At 44.8% G+C, this 22581-nt stretch overlaps 1 protein-coding gene across 1 annotated transcript in view; it reads right to left on the bottom strand.

The window, feature by feature from the left end:
* col7a1l (collagen type VII alpha 1-like) overlaps positions 1 to 22581 on the bottom strand; it is a gene marked incomplete at both ends in the record, with an annotated part of 222091 nt that continues 199510 nt past the window's right edge. Inside the window, 10 exons of the mRNA XM_080753927.1 lie at positions 1 to 8; positions 391 to 579; positions 3071 to 3148; positions 4647 to 4817; positions 9175 to 9223; positions 9802 to 9855; positions 12174 to 12303; positions 12874 to 13050; positions 17342 to 17530; positions 19800 to 19919. Of these exons, the coding sequence (XP_080610053.1) occupies positions 1 to 8; positions 391 to 579; positions 3071 to 3148; positions 4647 to 4817; positions 9175 to 9223; positions 9802 to 9855; positions 12174 to 12303; positions 12874 to 13050; positions 17342 to 17530; positions 19800 to 19919 (1165 nt within the window). The remainder of the gene's footprint in view (positions 9 to 390; positions 580 to 3070; positions 3149 to 4646; positions 4818 to 9174; positions 9224 to 9801; positions 9856 to 12173; positions 12304 to 12873; positions 13051 to 17341; positions 17531 to 19799; positions 19920 to 22581) is intronic.

Raw genomic sequence — 22581 nt, 5'->3', positions numbered from 1 at the left:
TTAACGGGCTATGTATATGGTGATAAAAACAGGCAGAGACGTTTATGGTCATTCTTTGAAAAACCTACAGTATGTTTCTGTCAGCGGTGCTCAAACCTTTTCACGTGAAGGACCCCCAAAATGACTTGTATTTGGCCACGGACGCCCATCTCAAAATATTTAGTTCCAGGGATCCCCCAGAAGCAACATTTTAATACAAATGTTCCCTTCAAAAATACATATATTCAAAGATTTGCACACATATTCACGACTTTTCAAAACATAGCAGTTCTGCAAGCTTGCATATGCTATTTTTCAATAGCTAAAGCATAAAATAATTAAGGCCCCTCCACCTTGGGCCCTGGTAACTCAGTCCCACTTTTCCCCCACTTGTGGCGCCCCTGTTTTTACCCGTCCTGCGCGCTCCACCACACCACTTCTGGCACTCCTGCCTGGTGGGGAAGCGGTTGCCGTTGCCCCCACAGCCCCCGAACACGAAGGGCCTGCAGTCCTCCGAGCCAGGGTGGAAGTACCACAGCAGCACGTAGTCCGAACAGCTGCCCTCCGACATGGGCTCCAAACATCGCTCGGCGGAGGCGTCTGAGGGGAGAGGAGGAGGGGAAGGGAGGGGAGGAATCTTATGTTTAGTTTGCGCTGTGACGCGTTGTGAGCTTGTAGATCGGCTATTTTCAGCATGCAACCAAGTGTAACACCCAGGGGCGTCACAAGGGGGGGGGGGGGAATAGAAGTGGGACTGAGTTAAAGGACAACTTTAGTTTTTTACAACAAGGGTTCATTTTAGATTGTAATTAAAGAATATAAAAGATGAGTGTTAAATTGATTTCATTTACTTCTTTCTATTGTTTTAGAGATTCTTATTTCAGTGGTTGGGGGCATGCGTACAAGTGGCTAAATATGTCATTTTACACAGAATAAGCCCATTCCCAAGATACAACGCAACCTTTCATGGTTGGATGTGACTTATGGGGGCTAGAAGTGTTACTGTAAATAGCAATAAAGAAACTGCTGGCTTATTGTGTCTAAAAATACATATTTAGCCACTTGTACGCATGCCCCCATGCGTACCCATGCCCCACATTTTAGCACGGTAAACGCGATAAAACAATAGAACGAAGCAAATGAAAACATTTTAACACTCACTTTTTCTTTTCTCTAATTACAACCTAAAATATGAACCCTTGTTGTAAAAAAAACAAAGTTGTCCTTTAAGCCCTTTGCACACAGGACAGTTGCGTTTTTTTTCGTTTGCTGCATGAATAAAACGCTTTGGATTTGGTGTGCAATGCTGTGCAGAATCGGCGCTGCAGATCCCAAAAGGAGTCATAAAAGGAGTGATGAGTTTTTTTACCGCATGCGACAAGACGCACAAATCGAACTGGGTTTGATCGGGGAAAAAAACGCACGGCCGCAGCCACTCGTCGCACGGCTAATTTGGATCCGGTGTGCTTGAGGTCGTAGAGAATCATTGTTTTCTTTAAAAAAAAAAAAATTGTCCGTTTTATCCGTGCGGATAAACGCGCCTGTGTGCAAAGGGCTTTACTAGGGCCCAAGGTGGAGGGGCCCTAATTATTTTATTGAAAAATAGCAGATATACAAGCTTGCAGTGCTGCACTGAGTGCCACGCTGCGAGCTTGTAGATCTGCTATTTTTCAATAGTTAAAGCACAAAATGTCAGTGAATCCTTGTACCCAAGGCCCAGAATTTGGCGTGACACCCCTGGTAACACCAAGCATTACGAAGCCACCATCAAGTCACCGCCAAAATACAGTTTACTGTATTAACACTTTGCCAGCCGAAATAGAATGGCTTGTTGTAGATTAGCCGTGAAATTTCTATTATTATATTATGATCTGAACCGCATTCATTTTACAAGACATTCAGCGCTATATCACGTGGTCTTCATCCCCCATTATCATACCGCGATCCCCGTTGTATACTCACCACAGTTCCCAGTGAAATTCTTCAATCTGCATTGGCTTAGAGTGGGGGTTTCGGCCGACGCATCTTATCCCTGTGCGTTTCGCGTGCGCGATCCGTTCACGTAAATGTCGGCTCAAATAATCCACGTATGACTCAAGAGTAGATATGAGCATTTTCGCTCGCATAGCCCCCAGCACTCCTGCTATACTAGCACTAACGTATAAACAGAAAATGGACGGCTGCTGGGAAGCCTCTGCAAGGAATGGACCTGACGTCACTTCTGCTTCATGTCAGACCAGCCATGCGCTATCGATGGACGAGTGGTGACTAGGGAAGGTTAGGCGATCGCCGATTTTTGGATAAAAATCATTTATTTCGTTTTTAATGACCCAGTACGGTAAAAGACGGTGCGGCTGAGACTCCTTGCTCAGATGTCCGGTGTATTCCGGTTTTAATATTAAGGGGCTCCCCGTGGCTTGCAAAGTGTTAAATGTACACTGTACATTTAGGCTAGTCGACTAACATCTTACGATATTTCAGTTGACTAAAACTAGACTAACGCTAAATTTAAATGTCCTGACACAAGGAGAGGAGAGGAGAGGAGAGGAGAGGAGAGTGTGCAATATTGCTTTCTTTTGTTTCCCATCTAGTAGAAAAAGAAATCAAAAGGAAATACAGGAAACAAGAGAGAAACACCTGATCCTCATCAGTCTCTGGTCTCTCCACTTTAATACCACTGAACACGCACTTGCACACGCACGTGTACACGCATGCACGCACGCACGCACGCACGCACGCACGCACGCACGCACGCACGCACACACACACACACACACACACACCCACAGATCCCTGGATTAAAGTGTGGTCTTATCTCTCTCTCTCTCTCTCTCTCTCTCTCTCTCTCTCTCTCTCTCTCTCTCTCTCTCTCTCTCTCTCTCTCTCTCACCCAAGTCGCCTCCCCCCTCCCACACGCCAACAGTCTCAGGGAGAAAGTGAAAGAAAGAAACAGACAGACTAGGATGAGTAATGAAAACAAAAAGACGACGCATTGAAATGAATGAATGAATGAATGAATGGATGAATGGATGAATGAATGAATGAATGAATGAATGAATGTGGGAGAGGCAGAGAGGTTGGTCTGACTCACCAATAACAGGCTTGACTCCAACCGTTCCTCTCCTCTGTCTCTGCTGGGTGGACTCCACAAGCACCTCCCCAGCAGAACCTACCAGGGGTGGGGAAAAGTACTCACCAGTTTTACTTAAAGAATATTATGATTATACTAGAAGGAAGTTTTTTTTCCCAAAAAGTGTACAGAAAGAGTTAAAATTAGGTTTTTATGTGGCCACACACCAGTTCATTAAGTATGCCAAGTTGTCATGGTGGGTGGTGACCCAGCTGAAGTTAGCCACACCCACAGTGTTGGGTGAATGGTAAAAGGGGAGAGGTTGATTCTATGATGTCATTGTATCTGTGTTTTTGGACCGGCACTTTTGACCCACAAGGTGTCAGCCTCCAGGAAGAAACCCAAATACTACAAAGGGAATACATAATTGCTCATAACCCTCATAGACACATGAAAACCAGAAAAAGTACAAAACATGGCACCACCTCTTTAAAAGTATCAATAGAGGGTATGCACATGCCACTCAGTAGGCGTGACATCATCATCATATACCCGAAAGGTATGCAGATAACTTCCGGGTATGATGATGATGTCACACACATATCCTCTATGCCAGTGGTTCTCGACCTGTGGGTCAGGACCCCCAGGGGGGTCCCCAGATAATTGGCTTAATGTGAAACATTGTTTTCCCACTCAACAGTAAGCAAACCAACATAGGTTTTGAGTGTATAGACTAGACGGTACATGCACATTTCTAAAGTGACAATTTAAGGACTTCTCTAAAGTGGCAAATTGAACCAAATTGTCAATATATTAGAGGCAGAAATTGTTGCGAGGCGTTGTGGGCATGTAGATCTGCTATTTTCACAATAGAACCGTGTTATACGCCTCAACTCTTAGTGCTCGTCAGGGTGGGGATGGGGGTCCCCAGTTAAAATATGATTATGTTGGTCGTGGCCTGAAAAGGTTGAGAACCACTGCTCTATGCTGCAATGTAGATGTATTCTGTAAAAGTCATTATTCTTTCAAGATTCAAGACCACCACTATTCACCACACCACACCACACCACTATACCAGTCAGTAGCCTATAGGCCTATTTGATTCATTGCAAAACATTGAAAACATGTTCACAGACCCGAGTCACCCGACTTTTAGACTATTTCTCATCAAGACATGTGTTGGCATGAAACATGACATGTGAAACCATTACGCACAGCCTAAGGTACGCGATTATAGACCAATATAATGAATTCCCTTATTCTAGATGAAGCTGTACGTTTGTTGTATAGCCTACTACTCCTTTACATTCAATTCATTTTTGTCCCAACTATACAGAATAGGCCTAATACTTTAGCTGTTATTGGCTACGTTTGTGCCAATAACTTGTCATTCACACTTTAAAATGATTATGTCCATTATTTTTATCAGATGCCCGGTAGATTTTAATCATGCCAGTCACGGTGACCGGCAGTTAAAAATCCTAGTGCGACTTCTGATCTGTGCGTGTGTGTGTGTGTGTGTGTGTGTGTGTGTGTGTGTGTGTGTGTGTGTGTGTGTGTGTGTGTGTGTGTGCGTGCGCGTGTGCGTGTGTCTCACCAGCAGCGAGGGGGGTCCCCTCTTCTGCAAGGATCACAACAGGAGGAGGAGGAGGGGGGCTGGTGGGGTCCTCCTCCGTCTGGTCTTCATCACGTGCGTCTCCTCTTCCTCCTCCAGCCACGCCCTCACTGTCCAGGTCCCTGGACGTCACTATGAACTGGTAATCCACCCCTGCACAGGGGCGTCACAAGGGGGGGGAGGGGGGGGGGGGGGGGGGGGGCGGAGTGGGACTGAGTTACCATAGGGCCCAAGGTGGAGGGGCTGCGCTTTCATGTCAATAAAATAATAACCCCAAATAGGGCTGTCACAATTATTACATAATCGTCTAATCGTGATTTTTTAACATAATCGTCATAATCGTTTCCATGTTGAAAAATGTTCATATATTTAAAAAAAGGTCAAAAATGGTGGAAATAGCAGATCTACAAGCTCACAACGCGTCGCGACGCGTTGTGAGCTTGTAGATCGGCTATTTCCACTATCAAAGTTATTTTTTAAGTAGTAAGTTGTCAAATATGTCAGTAATTTCTTTGTATATTTAGGTTATGTGTCATATCTACCATGTACAACTTCAAAGCCTAAAAGCCAAACAGAAATGTAATTATCAACGACAAAAACACAATTACATCGTTAATCGCCAATTATTTGAGTGACATTTAATCGTCATGTAAAATGTCATATCGTGACAGCCCTACCCCCAAAGGTCCTAAACCCTCATTGATCTTGTACATGTTACTGTAAGTGTTTAACCCCTCAGTTAGAGGGAGGGATCCAAAAAGAAAGTGCAAAACAACAACAGCATTAGATGTTTTAACTCTTTTACCGCTTTGGACGTTCCCGTTCGCCCAATTTTTCACGGCGGGGCGATGCCAATTGTACGTTCTTTCGCTCGTTCTTTTGTACCTTGTTTTGATGTCGGTAAACTGATGAGGGGTCGCGGGGGTGTGTACAGTATAAGCATCTCCTGTAATCCTGCTTTGAAATCTCCACCTCACGTAAACATCAATAATGTCCAAATTCACTTCTTGGCTGCTAGCTGTCGTTCTATTGCTCTGATGCGACTCTGCGCCCTGAATGTATGGAAGCTGCAGCGGCCCATTTCACATTAATTCTTGCATGAGGCTGCCCTCTTCTGCTAGTATGACCAAAGTGCACTATGTAATGGAAAAAAAGAAAGAAAAAAAAAGATCTTTGTCTATAACCTCGCAAAGGTAAGCTGCTTTTGCTGGCACAAGACCCAATAAATAAATAATAACATCTGGCAGTAAAACTGTTAATGTCCATGCATTACAACAATGAGGGGGCCCATTTAGATAAATCGGGGCAGATAACATCATCATGTTCTCTAAATGGGCCCCCTCATTCATAACATAGCATCATAAACACTTAACTGTATGGTCCTTTAAGTATGTGTTACCACCAGCCTTACCTGGCTGCCTGGGACAAGTGATATTCTTTACATAAACATAAGAAAAAATGTACGGTATAGGGGGCCAAACTATTGCAAGAAGTATAATGAATCATTTATTATTAAAATATATATAATAATATATGTGAAATAAATAAGTCAGCACCTAATTTTATATACAGTATTGTTAGATTATTAAAAAAAATCTCCAAGAAATGTGTCATTTTGGCATAAACAATAAGTTGAAGGGTAGCAGGTTCAAATCATGCATGCTATTTCACACAATTGACTTTTTCTTATTTTGGAAACAATTAAATTGCCAATTTCAAACAGCAAAACGTACATAAGCTACACAATATTGTGTGTTATAGTTACAACTATTCTAAACATTTTAGGGGCTCCTTTTTGGGACTTGCACAGCGCACTCGGAACGCACACCGTCGCTGCGTCGCCGTGCGGTCGTAAGAAGGGGGGCCCTTTAGGGCTGTCACAATTATTACATAATCATCTAATCGTGATTATTTGACATTATCGCAATTATTTTGTCATAATCGTCATAATCGTGAATGTTGAAAAATGTCCGAAATAGTGGAAATAGCAGATCTACAAGCTCACAACGCGTCGCATCGCGACGCGTTGTGAGCTTGTAGATCGGCTATTTCCACTATCAAAGTAATTTTTTAAGTAGTAAGTTGTCAAATATGTCAGTCATTTCTTTGTATATTTAGGTTATGTGTCATATCTACCATGTACAACGTCAAAGCCTAAAAGCCAAACAGAAATGTAATTATCAACGACAAAAACACAATTAAATCGTTAATCGCCAATTATTTGAGTGACAATTAATCGTCATGTAAAATGTCATATCGTGACAGCCCTAGGGCTAGGGATGCGGTATCGGTACTCGCGGTATCGGTACTCGCGCCGATACAACCCTATTTTGCTGTACTCGTACTCGCCCGATACTTCTGACGGCAGCGGCCGATACCGAACAGGGGCGTCACAAGGGGGAGAAAAGTGGGACTGGGTTACTGGGGCTCAAGGTGAAAGCCAGGGCCTTAATTATTTTATACTTTTGCTATTGAAAAATAGCAGATATGCAAGCTCACAGTGCCGCACTGCAAGCTTGCAGATCTGCTATTTTTTAAATACCCCATGAAGAACATTGCGGAGCCTGACTGTCATACTGGTAATTGTGGTCACAATGACCCACAGCGGGTGCACGCTGAACGGAGTGAACGCTGGCATTCAGCGGCAGCAGGCTGTCTGTCTGTCTTTCTGCTGCTTCAACATGAGTAGGCCTACATTGAGTGATTTAGCAGCATCATTCATCATTCATTATCTTAAAACTTGCTACGATGCAAAGTTTGTCTGAGTGCTTTGCCTTTGATGGAGAAATCAAATCCAAAAAAGGCGACTGGATGTGAATCACTCACTCATTACCTCGGCAGCTCGGCTCGAGCCTGTTGCATCAGTGTGATCCGCTCATCTGAAGAATAATCCATTTTGAGGTGAGATTTTGAGAACATGGAGAAAGTAGTCTCAGTCAAGTTGGCTGCGAATGCCATAAATAATGGTTTAAAGTAGGCCTAACAGTGATGAGAGATGAGCGAGATGAGAGAGGTCGCTTAACGAGAGTCCTGTCAGTCCAGCTGCGCTGCTGTGCGCTGTGCTGGGGAGTTAATTGGTACTTGCCCTAGTTTTACGTCTTTCACTGGTGATGTAATCAATTATTTTGGAGCAGATTCCAATAGTATAAACATTATTAAAAGGCTTTCATATACTCTTGATATCTTTTTCAAATAAGGTTTAGCCTAATATATTGAAATGTGCTAGATTTAGGCTATTTTCTGCTTGTTAATGTCAATAAATAAATTCATCAATTAATTTTCGGTTATCCGAATAGGTTTCAAAATTGTCGTGTACATGTCAGTGAAATTAGTCGCTAGGAACATCCCTAATGTTAAGATTTGTGAGGATGACAACACATTGTTTTGTATTATTAATTGTACTCGTATCGGTACTCGGTATCGGTGAGTACTCACAATGAAGTACTTGTACTCGTACTCGGTCAGCAAAAAAGTGGTATCGGGACATCCCTACCTAGGGCCCTTTGCATTTTGGTGCCCAGGGGCCCATTTTCTCATAATCCGCCTGCAAACTACACAGTACACACACAACCCAAACCTCTAGCAAAGTGCTCTAGCCATGGGGACACATAGTTACGTCATGGTAAACTAGACACACGACCCAGACCTAAAGTACTCTAGGGACACACATCGTGACTCACACAGCCAGACCGATGTGGAAAAACCCATCGGTTGCATCACCGTGCTGCTGAAAAAGTGTGCTGCGTCGGTTCTGCTGGTTTAACCACGCTGTGGCGTTGGTTTGTGAATGGCTCCGTTGTGGGTTGGCACCGTGGGCGTGTGTTCCTCCGAGGGTACACGACAGATGGCACCGCGTGGCACCGTGCCGCCACAGGTGCCATCATGCCACCTCCACCACGGGAGCTCTGACCGGTAGCGCACGCAACACACATAAACGCGCGCGCATACGCGCACGCACGCACGCACACACACACACACACACACACACACACACACACACACACACACACACACACACACACACACACACACACACACACACACACACACACACACACACACACACACACACACACACACACACCTTTGCATGCTTGTAAGGACATCGACCTTTTAGGACGACGATTTTTACAAACGCCATCTCTAACAATTCCTTTGCATTTCTGTAACCTGTTAAAGCCGAAAATAGCAAATGGTAGGCTACAAGCTCACCGCAACGCGTTGATACTATTTTCGGTATTTATATATTCCCTTGTTTTATTATTTAAAAAAAACGTTTTAAAGTAGTTAAACCACGCCACACACCGCGAGGCGTTGTGTGCTTGTACTGGACTATGTCTGTGTCTGCTATGCACTCACACACACACACACACACACACACACACACACACACACACACACACACACACACACACACACACACACACACACACACACACACACACACACACACACACACACACACACACACACACACACACACACACACACACACACAGCACGCACTCACCACACTTTTCGACCACCTCTTGGGTGACCAGATCCTTCACTTCTTCAACCTTGAGACACAGAGGGAGAGTCAAAAGTCAATGACATTCAATAATGTATGTACTGTGTGCGTGTGCACGTGTGCCTGCGTAGTATGTATAGGCATGTGGTTACATAGTGCAATCCTCACATCGCCAGACTTTCCACCGTGGAGGAAAGACAATATTAACTTTGATCTCCAAACACAACGTAACTCAATATATCGTCGTTGTTGGGCAGAAACCTTGTATCTCCAAGTTTCAAATTTGTACGTTTTTTCGCAAAGTAAAGCCCTACAAGGCCGTCTCACAAAGGTAGTGAAAACAGCAGATCTACAAGCAGGCGTAGTGTGCTTGTAGATCGACTGTTTTCACTAGTTTAAATCATTCTTAAAATGATAAATGCAAGACGAAGAGTTTTGGACATACAAGGTTTCCACTCGACAACGACGATATAGACATAGAGGGTACTCTATTAGTGTGTGTGTGTGTGTGTGTGTGTGTGTGTGTGTGTGTGTGTGTGTGTGTGTGTGTGTGTGTGTGTGTGTGTGTGTGTGTGTGTGGCGCGCGCGCGCGCGCGAGCGAGCGTGCGTGCGTTGGAAAATACTCACAGAGAGACCGGGCTCTCCTTTCTCTCCTTTCCCTCCTTCATTCCCCACGCTCCCCTGTAAGACACAGACAGACAAACACTTACCGTATGCACAAACACTTCCACATATACACAAAGACTTACTGTATACCAGGGGTCTTCAACAGGGGGTCCGGGACCCCTATAACAGGCCTGGAATTTCATCATTTTAGGGGCAAGGCCACGTGGCCTTTGGTGTTGTCCATTTTTTGAGGACACAAAGGCCAAATGCCAGGGCAGGAATGCCATCAAATAAAACAAGATGTTTAGTCCATTGAAAGCTTTTGTTGAATTTAAGGGATAAATCTAATATGTAGAATATCTGCTGTGAAATAAATACATGGGTATTTACAATCTGATGCTCAGCCCTGCACAAATCAAAGATACTGGATTGGTTTAAAAATGGGGACTCGACAAGACACTGGTGTCTGCAAGACAAGAAATACACTGGTGACTACATATTCTAGACCGAGACAGAGGAGACATTTTCCAAACGATTCTGTTACTATTGGGCATGCTAAATAACAAACTAAAAAATGTGGAATATCCAAGTTCTGGAAAGGCACGACAGCCATCGTGGACACCATCTTGAAAATTATGCCTTTCCAGAACTTGGATTTTCCGATTTTCTCTAGTATGTCATTTAGCATACCCATTAGTAACAGAATCAATCGAAAAATCTCTCCATAAATTATTTGGGGTTTCATATACTGACTTATCTAATATAGTCCATGGGCCATACAAGATGTCGGTACCGGAAAGGTGGAAAAGGTTACCATGCATTTTTGAAAAGCTCTATATCTGTACATTATATTTTGGTATGATAATAACCCTTTCTGAGACACAGCTAAATTGGTGTTATCAGCCGCTAGAGTTGGTGTCCCATTAACTACTATACAGGAAAACAAAGCAAAAAAATAATTTGCTATTAAGTTGCATATGAGGGGTCACACTAGGGGTTTTTCATGATTTTGAATCCATTGCAAGCATCTGTTTTGCAAGAAAAACATTCCTTGGGCTAAAAACGGCCCCACAAGACTATGGTTTAGTGATGAAAAGTCACTTTTCACACTTTTGTGGGGGCCGTTTTAGCCCATGGAATGTTTTTCGTGCAAAACAGATGACACGAATTTAGCTGTGTCTCAGAAAGGGTTATCATACCAAAACATAATCTACGGATATAGAGCTTTTCAAAAATGCATGGTAACCTTTGCTACTTTTCGGATACCGACATCTCGTATGGCCCATGGACTAATATTTGATACAGAACATACCTTACGACCATACCTAACACTATGCCAAAAATCTAAAACGTATCACCAAGTGCACGATTTTCATGAATTCCTCCCCAGCTTCACGCTAACATTTCTCCACTTAAATAAACCCTCCTGGTTGTTGATTCTTTGTATCAAGTTTTTTCTCTTGGAAAAAAAAAGAAGTCATTGTTGTAATAATTCCTCCCCGCACACATTTCTGTGTTGTCACTGGTGTTGTATCCTATACTGACCAGTGAGGAGCCCCCACCGGGAGGATGAAGAGCCTTCGTCCCACGCCTCCCGCCCAACACTCCCAGCTGACATGTGCCGCCTCAACCCATAGGAGTACATGCAGTGACTATTATTACAACCACCCTAAGGTCTACAAACCATTGAACGACATCCAGACCTACAGCACATACAGTATAAACAGAGCTTCTGCCTTTAAACACGTTTTAATTTTTTTTCCGTTTATTTGTATACTATTGAAATCGTATTGAGAAAAAAATAAATCCCGTTATTTGTTCCAAAAATCTTCATACCCGATATATACTGTACATAACGACAAAATGTGACATAGCTCTGTTTACACAATGTTGTACCCCCTCCAACTGTATATACTGTATATGTTCCCCATTTTCAACTGTTTTTACTATGTTTTGAAACTTGCTTTTCTCATGCCAATAAAGCTCCTTTGAATTGAATAGGCTATTATCACCCTCCCAGCCCGGCTTTCCTCCCACGAACACGGATCAACAGAGGGTATGGGAGTGACATCATCATCATACCCAGAAGTTATGGGGGAACGCTTACTGAGTGGCAAAAAACATCATGGCCTTGACAGCCCAGACATCCAAAGAGAAAGGTCCTATCTGATTGCATTAAACAACGTTAAACTCACTTTGCCACTCGATTTGCCATTCACTTTATGCATGTGCATACCCTCTATTGTGTTCGCGTGGATGCCCGGCAAAGCCGGTTGCACCACGGTTGATTTGAACCCACAACCTCCGTGGTGGTGGGGAGGGACTTTACCACTGTGCCACCTGAGCGCCCATAAATTCTCTCTCTTCCTTTTGTTGTTGGTAGTCATGGTTGCCAGCTCCCACCGGATGTTGTGTGGGAGTTGTGGCTGCTCCAGACCGTACTGAACAACTGCTAGTTTACATAAGGTCTTCAGACTAGGACTCAAGTCTAAGATGTACAGGTCGTGGAAACATGCGTTGGATCTTCCAAAGAGAATAACACGATCTCCCACCACGCAACAGTGCGCACCTTGATACAGTGGAGGGCCTTTCCCTTTGAGCTTAACCTTCTTAATACAGTCCAATTTCCACAGATAATTGCAGGTTAGGTCACCCGTGTCACGACCTATTATGTACAGCTCTCTATTGTAGGCAAAGGCTAAATGCACTCCTTTGGTAAGAGGCTGTACAGGAGGTGTGCTCAGCCAGCAGTTAGTCTCTGTGTCAAACACTCTGATGTGGTACCCATTATAGACATCCATTACCATAACAAACATCTTTGTCCCGATGATGGTGGCAGAGTAATTTATGACGTATGAAGCACGTGGCGGAGTTCCTCCGGTGATAATTAAAGACCACACCATTGTGCTTGTGTCCAACTTGTACATGTCATTTGCGCATCCAGCATGGGTGTGTCCCCCAAAGACATACATGACCTTCCCCAAGACACAGGCCGAGTGGCCCCACCTCCCCTTTGGAACAGTCCCAGAAACCTCACAGTTCAACCATCTGTGTGTGGCGACGTCAAACGCATAAAGCCGGGATCCTATGTACGCACTCCGGTATCCACGGCCTCCTCCCCAGATGTAGATGACATCTTCCACAAGCACAGCCGTGTATCCATGACTCATGGGGGGAACCTCTGGGGGATGTCGTCCTCCTCCAGTCGCCACTGGAGTTAAATCCGTCCGGCACAAAGACACAGTGTTGAAGACGTGGACATTGCTGGTCCTGTCGGACACGCCTTCGAAGCAGTACACCAGGTGCTTCACCGCAACAGAAGCATGGTTCGGCTGTCGTCGCCCTCTCTGATGATGTGTCCAGCTCAACATTCTGTACAATGGAATGGATTCGGATCAACCGCTTCCCTCCGGCTCTCTACGCTCAACACCCTTGGGGAGTGTGTGGAGACGAAGGAATGCACTGTCCAGGATATTTCAATATAAGCTGATGTAATCTGTGATTTCAAATGCAGTTTTTTTAAAGCAATTTGGTCATCCAGGTCTATCGATTGTTTCTTGAGCTATTTTACCTTCCTTTAATACTATTCTTGTAGTTACGTAGTACATAGTATATATGTCCATATTTGGATGGAGGGGGGGGGGGGGGGGGGGGGGGTAACACCCTGGAATCCCATCTAGAATAGTGGTTCTCAACTGTGGCACAGGACCCCACAGATTTTCACGGACGGACGGACAGACAGACAGAAAGACGGACAGCAGGTAGAGCTTTACATAGTAACTTACGAGTGCGACTTGGCGGTCACAATTAAATCCCATTTTATAGGCATTCTAAGCTCACGGCAGCCATTGTGGACACCATGTTGAAAATGATGTCTTCCCAGAACTAGGATTTTCCTATTTTCTCTAGTATGTCATTTAGCATACCCAATAGTAACAGAATCTGTTAAAAAATCTCTCCATCAATTAATTGTGGATTGATACTGACCAATCTAATATTTGATTCACTGCAAACAGACCACTATGGGGGCGAGCCCAACTTGCTTGCGATGATTTCTGAAAACCTTATGACCATATACAGTACATCCTGTATGTATATGCCAAAAATCTAAAACTTATCACAAGTGCATGATTTTCATGAATTCCTCCCCAGCTTCACATTCAACACTTGTAAATAAACCCTTCTGGTTGTTGATTCTTTGTATACGTTTTTTCTCAAAAAAATATTCTTCCCAATTTAGTAATAATTCCTCCCCACACACATGTCTGTGTTGTCACTGCTGTTCTATCCTACTGACTCACCTGCCAGTGAGGAGCCCCCACCGGTAGGATGTAGAGCCTTTGTCCTACGCCTCCCACCCAACACTCCCTGCTGACAGGTGCCACCCCAACCCATAGGAGTTCATGGAGTGACAATTATTACAACCACCCTAAGGTCTACAAACCATTGAACGACATCCAGACCTACTGCACATACAGTATAAAGAGAGCTGCTACCCTTAACACCCAAGGGGCCAAACTCGTTCAGTAACGAGTTAAGGCCACTAGGGGTCACCCTGCCAAAAGGAATTGTCTTGTTCCTGAACGAGACAACAAGGGGTTAACTGTACACGGCATGCCATCGACCCTCACCTGAGAGAGAACCAAAATGGTTTTCGAGAGGAGAGAACAACCGTAGCACAGATCCTGGCATTAAGGAGATTAATAGAGGAGGTGAAAAAGGACAACCTAGCAGCTGTACTGTGCTTCATTGACTTCAAAAAGGCTTTTGATTCTATCCACAGAAGCAAGATGGTGAAGATCCTTGAGGCCTACAATGTCCCTCCCAACATTCTCCGGGCTATCGAGACCATGTACGCAAGAACAAGGGCCAAAGTTGTGACCCCAGATGGCAGCAGTGAGGTGTTTGACATCCGAGCTGGTGTAATGCAAGGAGACACCCTAGCCCCCTACCTCTTCATCATAGTTCTAGATTATGCGCTCAGGAAAGCCATAGGTGGACGAGAACAAGAGCTTGGCTTCATGCTAACACCAAGGAGGTCAAGGCGGCATCCCGCAGTAGTTCTGACAGACCTGGACTATGCGGACGACATCAGCCTGCTCTCCGACAGCATGGAACAAGCACAAGAACTCCTGAACAGGGTGGAGATAGAGTGTGCCAAAGTTGGTCTCAGGCTAAATGCTAAGAAAACTGAGGTTATCACCTATAACCTACCTGATCACTCACCTCTGACAACAACAGAAGGAGCTGTGTTGAAGGAAGTCAAGGACTTCAAGTACCTGGGCGCATGGGTCGACTCAACTGAGAAAGACCTTAAAGTAAGGAAGGCACTCGCTTGGAGGGCCCTGAACGGCATGAACAGTGTATGGAACTCTAGCCTCCCCCGCCAAATCAAACTTAGCTTCTTCTTTGCAACAGTGGAGTCTGTTCTCCTCTATGGCAGTGAATGCTGGACCCTGAAGCCAACCCTGCAGAAGTCTCTAGATGGGTGCTACACTAGAATGTTGCGTGCAGTACTCAACATCAACAGGAGTGCACATGTTACCAACAGGAGCCTGTATGAGGGAATACCAAGGGTAAGCGAGAAAATTGCCACCAGAAGAATGAGACTAGCAGGACACTGCCAAAGACACCAGGAGCTTCCAGCCAGCAAATTGGTACTGTGGGAGCCAACACATGGGCACCGGTCGCGAGGACGTCCCACAAAAACATACGTGGACGTACTCAAGGAAGACGTAGGGACACAGAACACCAATGAGCTGGCCAGATGTATGGAGAACCGAGATGACTGGAAACAACGATGGAGGGCTCGTCTGAGGACGACCTAGAGAGAGAGTACAGCTCTACGTGCATGCTGTGTGCCCTGTAAATGACCCTAGTCCATACGTCACCCTGTAGCTCAGAGAGAGAAAATGGCACGACCTGGCTACATTGATTTCCATTCTAGGCTGAAACATAAAAAGGGCTTTATCTATGAATGAGTTGAAAAGAACGCCAGGAAAGCAGACATCTGATTGTTTTCACGGCAACACTTTACCGCGATGGTCGGCCGCGGTTTGGATTTTAGTTTCGCGAGCGTTTGTAAACAAATGGATTTTCTTCCTCAATCGTCAGTGGACACTTACGTGCACAAGCACGAAGCTTCTGAGGCTCTTCAAAATAAAGCGTGAGTGAACGGCGGCGGCAGCAACAGCTAGAAATGTTAGAAACCTTGGCTTCCCATATGTTAAACACCTTTACATTTTTTTCCCTTTATTTGTATAGTATTGAAATCGTATTGAGAAAAAAATTTATCCTGTTATTTGTTCCAAAAAGCTTCATACCCTGTAGGCTACATAACGACAAAATGTGACATAGCTCTGTTTACACAATGCTGTACCCCCTCCAACTGTATATAAGTTCCCCATTTCGACAGTTTTTATTATGTTTTGAAACGTCTTGCTTTGGCAATGTAAAAGTATGTTTTCTCATGCCAATAAAGCTCCTTTGAATTGAATAGGCTATTATCACCCTCCCAGCCCAGCTTTCCTCCCACGAACACGGATCATCAGAGGGTATGCGAGTGACATCATCATATACCCGGAAGTTATGCGTGAACGCTTACTGAGTGGCAAAAAACGTCATGGCCTTGACAGCCCATACAGCCAAACAGAAAAGTCCTATCTGATTGCATTAAACAACGTTAAACACACTTTGCCACTTGATTTGCCATTCACTTTATGCATGTGCATACCCTCTATTGTGTTCGCGTGGATACCCGGCAAAGCCAGTTGCGCCACGGTGGTGGGCAGGGACTTTACCACTGTGCCACCCGAGTGCCCATCAATTCTCTCTCTTCCTTTTGTTGTTGGTAGTCATGGTTGCCAGCTCCCACCGGATGTTGTGTGGGAGTTGTGACTGCTCCAGACCGTACTGAACAACTGCTAGCTTACATAACGTCTTCAGACTAGGACTCAAGTCTAAGATGTACAGCTCATTGCAACATTCGTTATATTTTCCAAAAAGAATAATACGATCTCCCACCACGTGCACACCTTGATACAGTGGAGGGCCTTTCCCGCCTTTCCCCTTGAGCTTAACCTTCTTAATGCAGTCAAATTTCCCCAGATAATTGTAGGTTAGTTCACCCGTGCAACAACCTATTATGTACAGCTCTCCATTGTAGGCAAATGCTGAATGCGCTCCTTTGGTAAGAGGCTGTACAGGAGGTGTGCTCAGCCAGCAGTTGGTCTCTGTGTCAAACATGTGGTAGCCATTATAGCCTTCCATTGCCATAACAAATATCTTTGTCCCGATGAAGGTGGCAGAGTAATTTATGGCGTATGAAGCAGGTGGCGGAGTTCCTCCGGTGATAATTAAAGACCAGACCATTGTGCCTGTGTCCAACTTGTACATGTCATTTGCGCATCCAGCATTGGTGTTTCCCCCAAAGACATACATGACCTTCCCCAAGACACAGGCCGAGTGGACCCACCTCCCCTCTGGAACACTCCCAGAAACCTCGCGCTTCAACCATCTGTGTGTGGCGACATCAAACGCATAAAGCCGGGTTCCTATGTACGCTCTCCGATATCCACGGCCTCCTCCCCAGATGTAGATGACATCTTCTACCAGCAGAGCCGTGTATCCATGACGCATGAAGGGAACCTCTGGGGGACGTCGTCCTCCTCTAGTCGCCACTGGAGGTAAATCCGTCCAGCACAAAGACACAGTGTTGAAGATGTGGACATTCATCTGGTACTTGCTGGCCCTGTCGGACACACCTCCGAAGCAGTACACCCGGTGCTTCACCGCAACAGAAGCATGGTTCGCCTGCCGTCGGCCTCTCTGATGATGTGTCCAGCTCAACATTCTGTATGATGGAATGGATTCGGATCTACCGCTTCCCTCCGGCTCTCTACGATCAACACCCTTGGGGAGTGTGTGGAGACGAAGGAATGCACTGTCCAGAATATTTCAATATATGCTGATGTAGTCTGTGATTTCAAATGCAGTTTTTGTAAAGCAATTTGGTCATCCAGGTCTATCGATTGTTTCTTGAGCTATTTCACCTTTCTTTAATACTATTCTTGTAGTGATGTAGTATGTAGTTAACCTGACTGCGCCAGATAGTTGCAGCAGTGCGTAACGCTCTGCCTTACATCTGGGCTCTCTCGGGCAGACTCGATATAAGGGGCGGGCCATTTTTTGAATTTTTTTAGCAGGTGATTGGATGTGGCCGTCTCTCTGTCACAGTCTGGGAGTGCCAACTCCAACCACTCATATTGGCCTGTCTGCATCCACGTGGTCTGAAATCAGACTCTATTGGCTAAGAGCCGCTCAGAGCCCGCCCGTAGCTGCCGCTGATTGGTCCGGCCCGGGGCTTTACGAGCGTTATCAACTCCCACCAAGAGAGCTCAGATGGTAAAGTAGAGCGGTAGCCTACGCACTACTGCCACCATCTGACGAAAGTCAGGTTAGTATGTAGTATATTGTCCATATTTTGATGGAGGGGGGGGGGGGGGGGGTAACACCCTGGAACCCCCTCTAGAATAGTGGTTCTCAACTGTGGCACAGGACACCCACAGATTTTCACGGACGGACGGACAGACAGAAAGACGGACAGCAGGTAGAGCTTTACATAGTAACTTGCGAGTGCGACATGGCGGTCACAATTAAATCCCATTTTAAAGACATTCTAAGCTCACGGCAGCCATCGTGGACACCATGTTGAATATGATGCCTTCCCAGAACTTGGATTTTCCTATTTTCTCTAGTATGTCATTTAGCATACCCAATAGTAACAGAATCCGTTGAAAAATCTCTCCATCAATTAATTGTGGATTCATACTGACCTAATATTTGATTCATTGCAAACAGACCACTAGGGGGCGAGCCCAACTTGCTTGCGATGATTTCTGAAAACCTTATGACCATATACAGTACCTCCTGTATGTATCTGCCAAAAATCTAAAACTTATCACAAGTGCATGATCAAGAATTCCACCCCAGCTTCACATTCACCACTTGTAAATAAACCCTTCTGGTTGTTGATTCTTTGTATACGTTTTTTCTCAAAAAAAAACATTCTTCCCAATTTAGTAATAATTCCTCCCCACACACATGTCTGTGTTGTCACTGCTGTTGTATCCTACTGACTCACCTACCAGTGAGGAGACCCCACCGGTAGGATGTAGAGCCTTTGTCCTATGCCTCCCGCCCAACACTCCCTGCTGACAGGTGCCACCCCAACCCATAGGAGTACATGCAGTGACAATTATTACAACCACCCTAAGGTCTACAAACCATTGAACGACATCCAGACGTACAGCACTTACAGTATAAACAGAAATGCTACCTTTAAACACGTTTTACATTTTTTTCCCTTTATTTGTATACTATTGAAATCGTATTGAGAAAAAAAATCCTGTTATTTGTTCCAAAAAGCTTCATACCTGTATATACTGTACATAACGACAAAATGTGACATGGCTCTGTTTACACAATGCTGTACCCCCTCCAACTGTATATATGTTCCCCATTTTCAACTGTTTTTATTATGTTTTGAAACGTCTTGCTTTGGCAATGTAAAAGTATGTTTTCTCATGCCAATAAAGCTCCTTTGAATTGAATAGGCAGGCAATTATCACCCTCCCAGCCCAGCTTTCCTCCCACGAACACGGGTCAACAGAAGCTATGTGAGTGACATCATCATCATACCCAGAAGTTATGGCGGAACGCTTACTGAGTGGCAAAAAACTCCTTTCTGGCCTTGACAGCCCAGACATCCAAAGAGAAAGGTCCTATCTGATTGCATTAAACAATGTTAAACACACTTTGCCACTTGATTTGCCATTCACTTTATGCATGTGCATACCTTCTAGTGTTCGCGTGGATACCCGGCAAAGCCGGTTGCACCACGGTGGATTTGAACCCACAACCTCCGTGGTCGTGGGGAGGAACTTTACCACGGCGCCACCCGAGCGCCTCAATTCTCTCTCTTCCTTTTGTGGTTGGTAGTCATGGTTGCCAGCTCCCACCGGATGTTGTGTGGGAGTTGTGACTGCTCCAGACCGTACTGAACAACTGCTAGTTTACATAAGGTCTTCAGACTAGGACTCAAGTCTAAGATGTACAGGTCGTGGAAACATCCGTTGGATCTTCCAAAAAGAATAACACAATCTCCCACCACGCAACAGTGCGCACCTTGATACAGTGGAGGGCCTTTCCCCTTGAGCTTAACCTTCTTAATACAGTCCAATTTCCACAGATAATTGCAGGTTAGGTCACCCGTGCCACGACCTATTATGTACAGCTCTCCATTGTAGGCAAAGGCTGAATGCACTCCTTTGGTAAGAGGCTGTACAGGAGGTGTGCTCAGCCAGCAGTTGGTCTCTGTGTCAAACACTCTGATGTGGTACCCATTATAGACATTATAGACATCCATTACCATAACAAACATCTTTGTCCCGATGATGGTGGCAGAGTAATTTATGACGTATGAAGCACGTGGCGGAGTTCCTCTGGTGATAATTAAAGACCACACCATTGTGCTTGTGTCCAACTTGTACATGTCATTTGCGCATCCAGCATTGGTGTGTCCCCCAAAGACATACATGACCTTCCCCAAGACACAGGCCGAGTGGCCCCACCTCCCCTTTGGAACAGTCCCAGAAACCTCACAGTTCAACCATCCATGTGTGGCGACGTCAAACGCATAAAGCCGGGCTCCTATGTACGCACTCCGGTATTTCACCTTCCTTTAATACTATTCTTGTAGTGATGTAGTATGTAGTATATATGTCCATATTTGAATTGGGGGGTTAACACCCGGGATCCCCCTCTAGAATAGTGGTTCTCAACTGTGGCACAGGACCCAGAGATTTTCATGGACGGACAGACAGACAGACAGACAGACAGGCAGACGGACAGCTGGTGGAGCTTTACATAGTAACTTGTGACTTGGCGGTCGCGATTAAATCCCATTTTATAGGCATTCTAAGCTCACGGCAGCCATTGTGGACACCATGTTGAAAATAATGCCTTCTCAGAACTTGGATTTTCCTATTGTCTCTAGTATGTCATTTAGCATACCCAATAGTAACAGAATCCGTTGAAAAATCTCTCATTAATTGATTGTGGATGTGACCTATCTAATATTTGATTCATTGCAAACAGACCACTAGGGGGCGAGCCCAACTTGCTTGTGATGATTTCTGAAAACCTTGTGAACATATACAGTACCTCCTGTATGTATATGCCAAAAATCTAAAACTTATCACCAAGTGCATGATTTTCATGAATTCCTCCCCAGCTTCACATTCACCACTTGTAAATATACCCTCCTGGTTGTTGATTCTTTGTATATGTTTTTTCTCTTAAAAAAATATTCTTCACAATTTAGTAATAATTCCTCCCCACACACATTGCTGTGTTGTCACTGCTGATGTATCCTACTGACTCACCTGCCAGTGAGGAGCCCCCACCCTGAGGACGTACTGTTGTATCCTACTGACTCACCTGCCAGTGAGGAGCCCCCACCGGGAGGACGTACTGTTGTAGCCTACTGACTCACCTGCCAGTGAGGAGCCCCCACCGGGAGGACGTACTGCTGTATTGGTAGGATGTAGAGCCTTTGTCCTACACCCCCCGCCCAACACCCCCTACTGACAGGTGCCGCCCCAACCCATGGGAGTGCATGCAGTGACTATTATTACAACCACCCTAAGGTCTACAAACCATTGAACGGCATCTAGACCTACTGCACATACAGTAGCCAATTTAAGCTTTGCACTGCTACGGCAGATGACAACGGCAGTCCGGAAATGATCAGCGCTCGATAGATAAACCTGCCGCCGCCACGGCCGTCTCTACTACAGCAGGAGCTAGCTTTCCACGTAGCGTCTACAACGCCTGCTGCGTAGACGCGTCGCCATGGGAACCAAAGAGTTCAGCGAAAGGGGTGGGACCCCGTTCGCCGACGGCTGTTTTCTTAATGATTTGGACCGCAACGGCGATTACGTCATAGCAGCCGTAGTCCCACCTCAAGTCGCGGTAGTAGAAACGGGCTCCTTAAATTCCCCATTATAAACAGAGCTTCCTACCTTTAAACACGTGTTTTTCCCCTTTATTTGTATACTATTGAAATCGTATTGAGAAAAAAATAAATGCTGTTATTTGTTCAAAAAAGCTTCATACCCTGTATATACTGTACATAACGACAAAATGTGACATAGGTCTGCATACATTTTTACATTTTCAACTGTTTTTACTATGTTTTGAAACTTTCTTTGGCAATGTAAAAGTACGTTTTCTCATGTCAATAAAGCTCCTTTGAATTGAATTGGTTATTATCACCCTCCCAGCCCAGCTTCCCTCCAACAAACACGGGTCAATTGTGTTTGCGTGGATGCCCGGCAAAGCCAGTTTCACCACGGTGGATTTGAACCCACAACCTCCGTGGTGGTGGGCAGGGACTTTACCACAGCGCCTTGCAGCGTGAGGCGTTGTGAGCATGTAGATCTGCTATTTTCACAATAGAACCGTGTTATACAAAATGTAATGACTCTTTTCCATGAGGACTCCCATCTTTGCCATACCCTAGCTTTTTCTGAACTGACGCCACTGACAAAGTGCAAACAATAGCAGGAACTATAAACCTCTGAAGATGTTAAATTATGTCCTGAGAACCACTTGACATTATACATTAGGGGTGTAACGATATAGTAACTGAATCGAAAAAAAGAAAGAAAAAAAGTTTTGGCTTTGTATCGTATCGGTATATAATAATTGTTTGTATGGAAACTAAGTATTTGTGCCTTG

This window comes from Nannobrachium achirus (assembly GCF_963921795.1).
Source record: "Nannobrachium achirus genome assembly, chromosome: 23".
NCBI classification, from domain to species: Eukaryota; Metazoa; Chordata; class Actinopteri; order Myctophiformes; family Myctophidae; genus Nannobrachium; species Nannobrachium achirus.
This window is presented reverse-complemented; position numbering and strand designations above follow the sequence as displayed.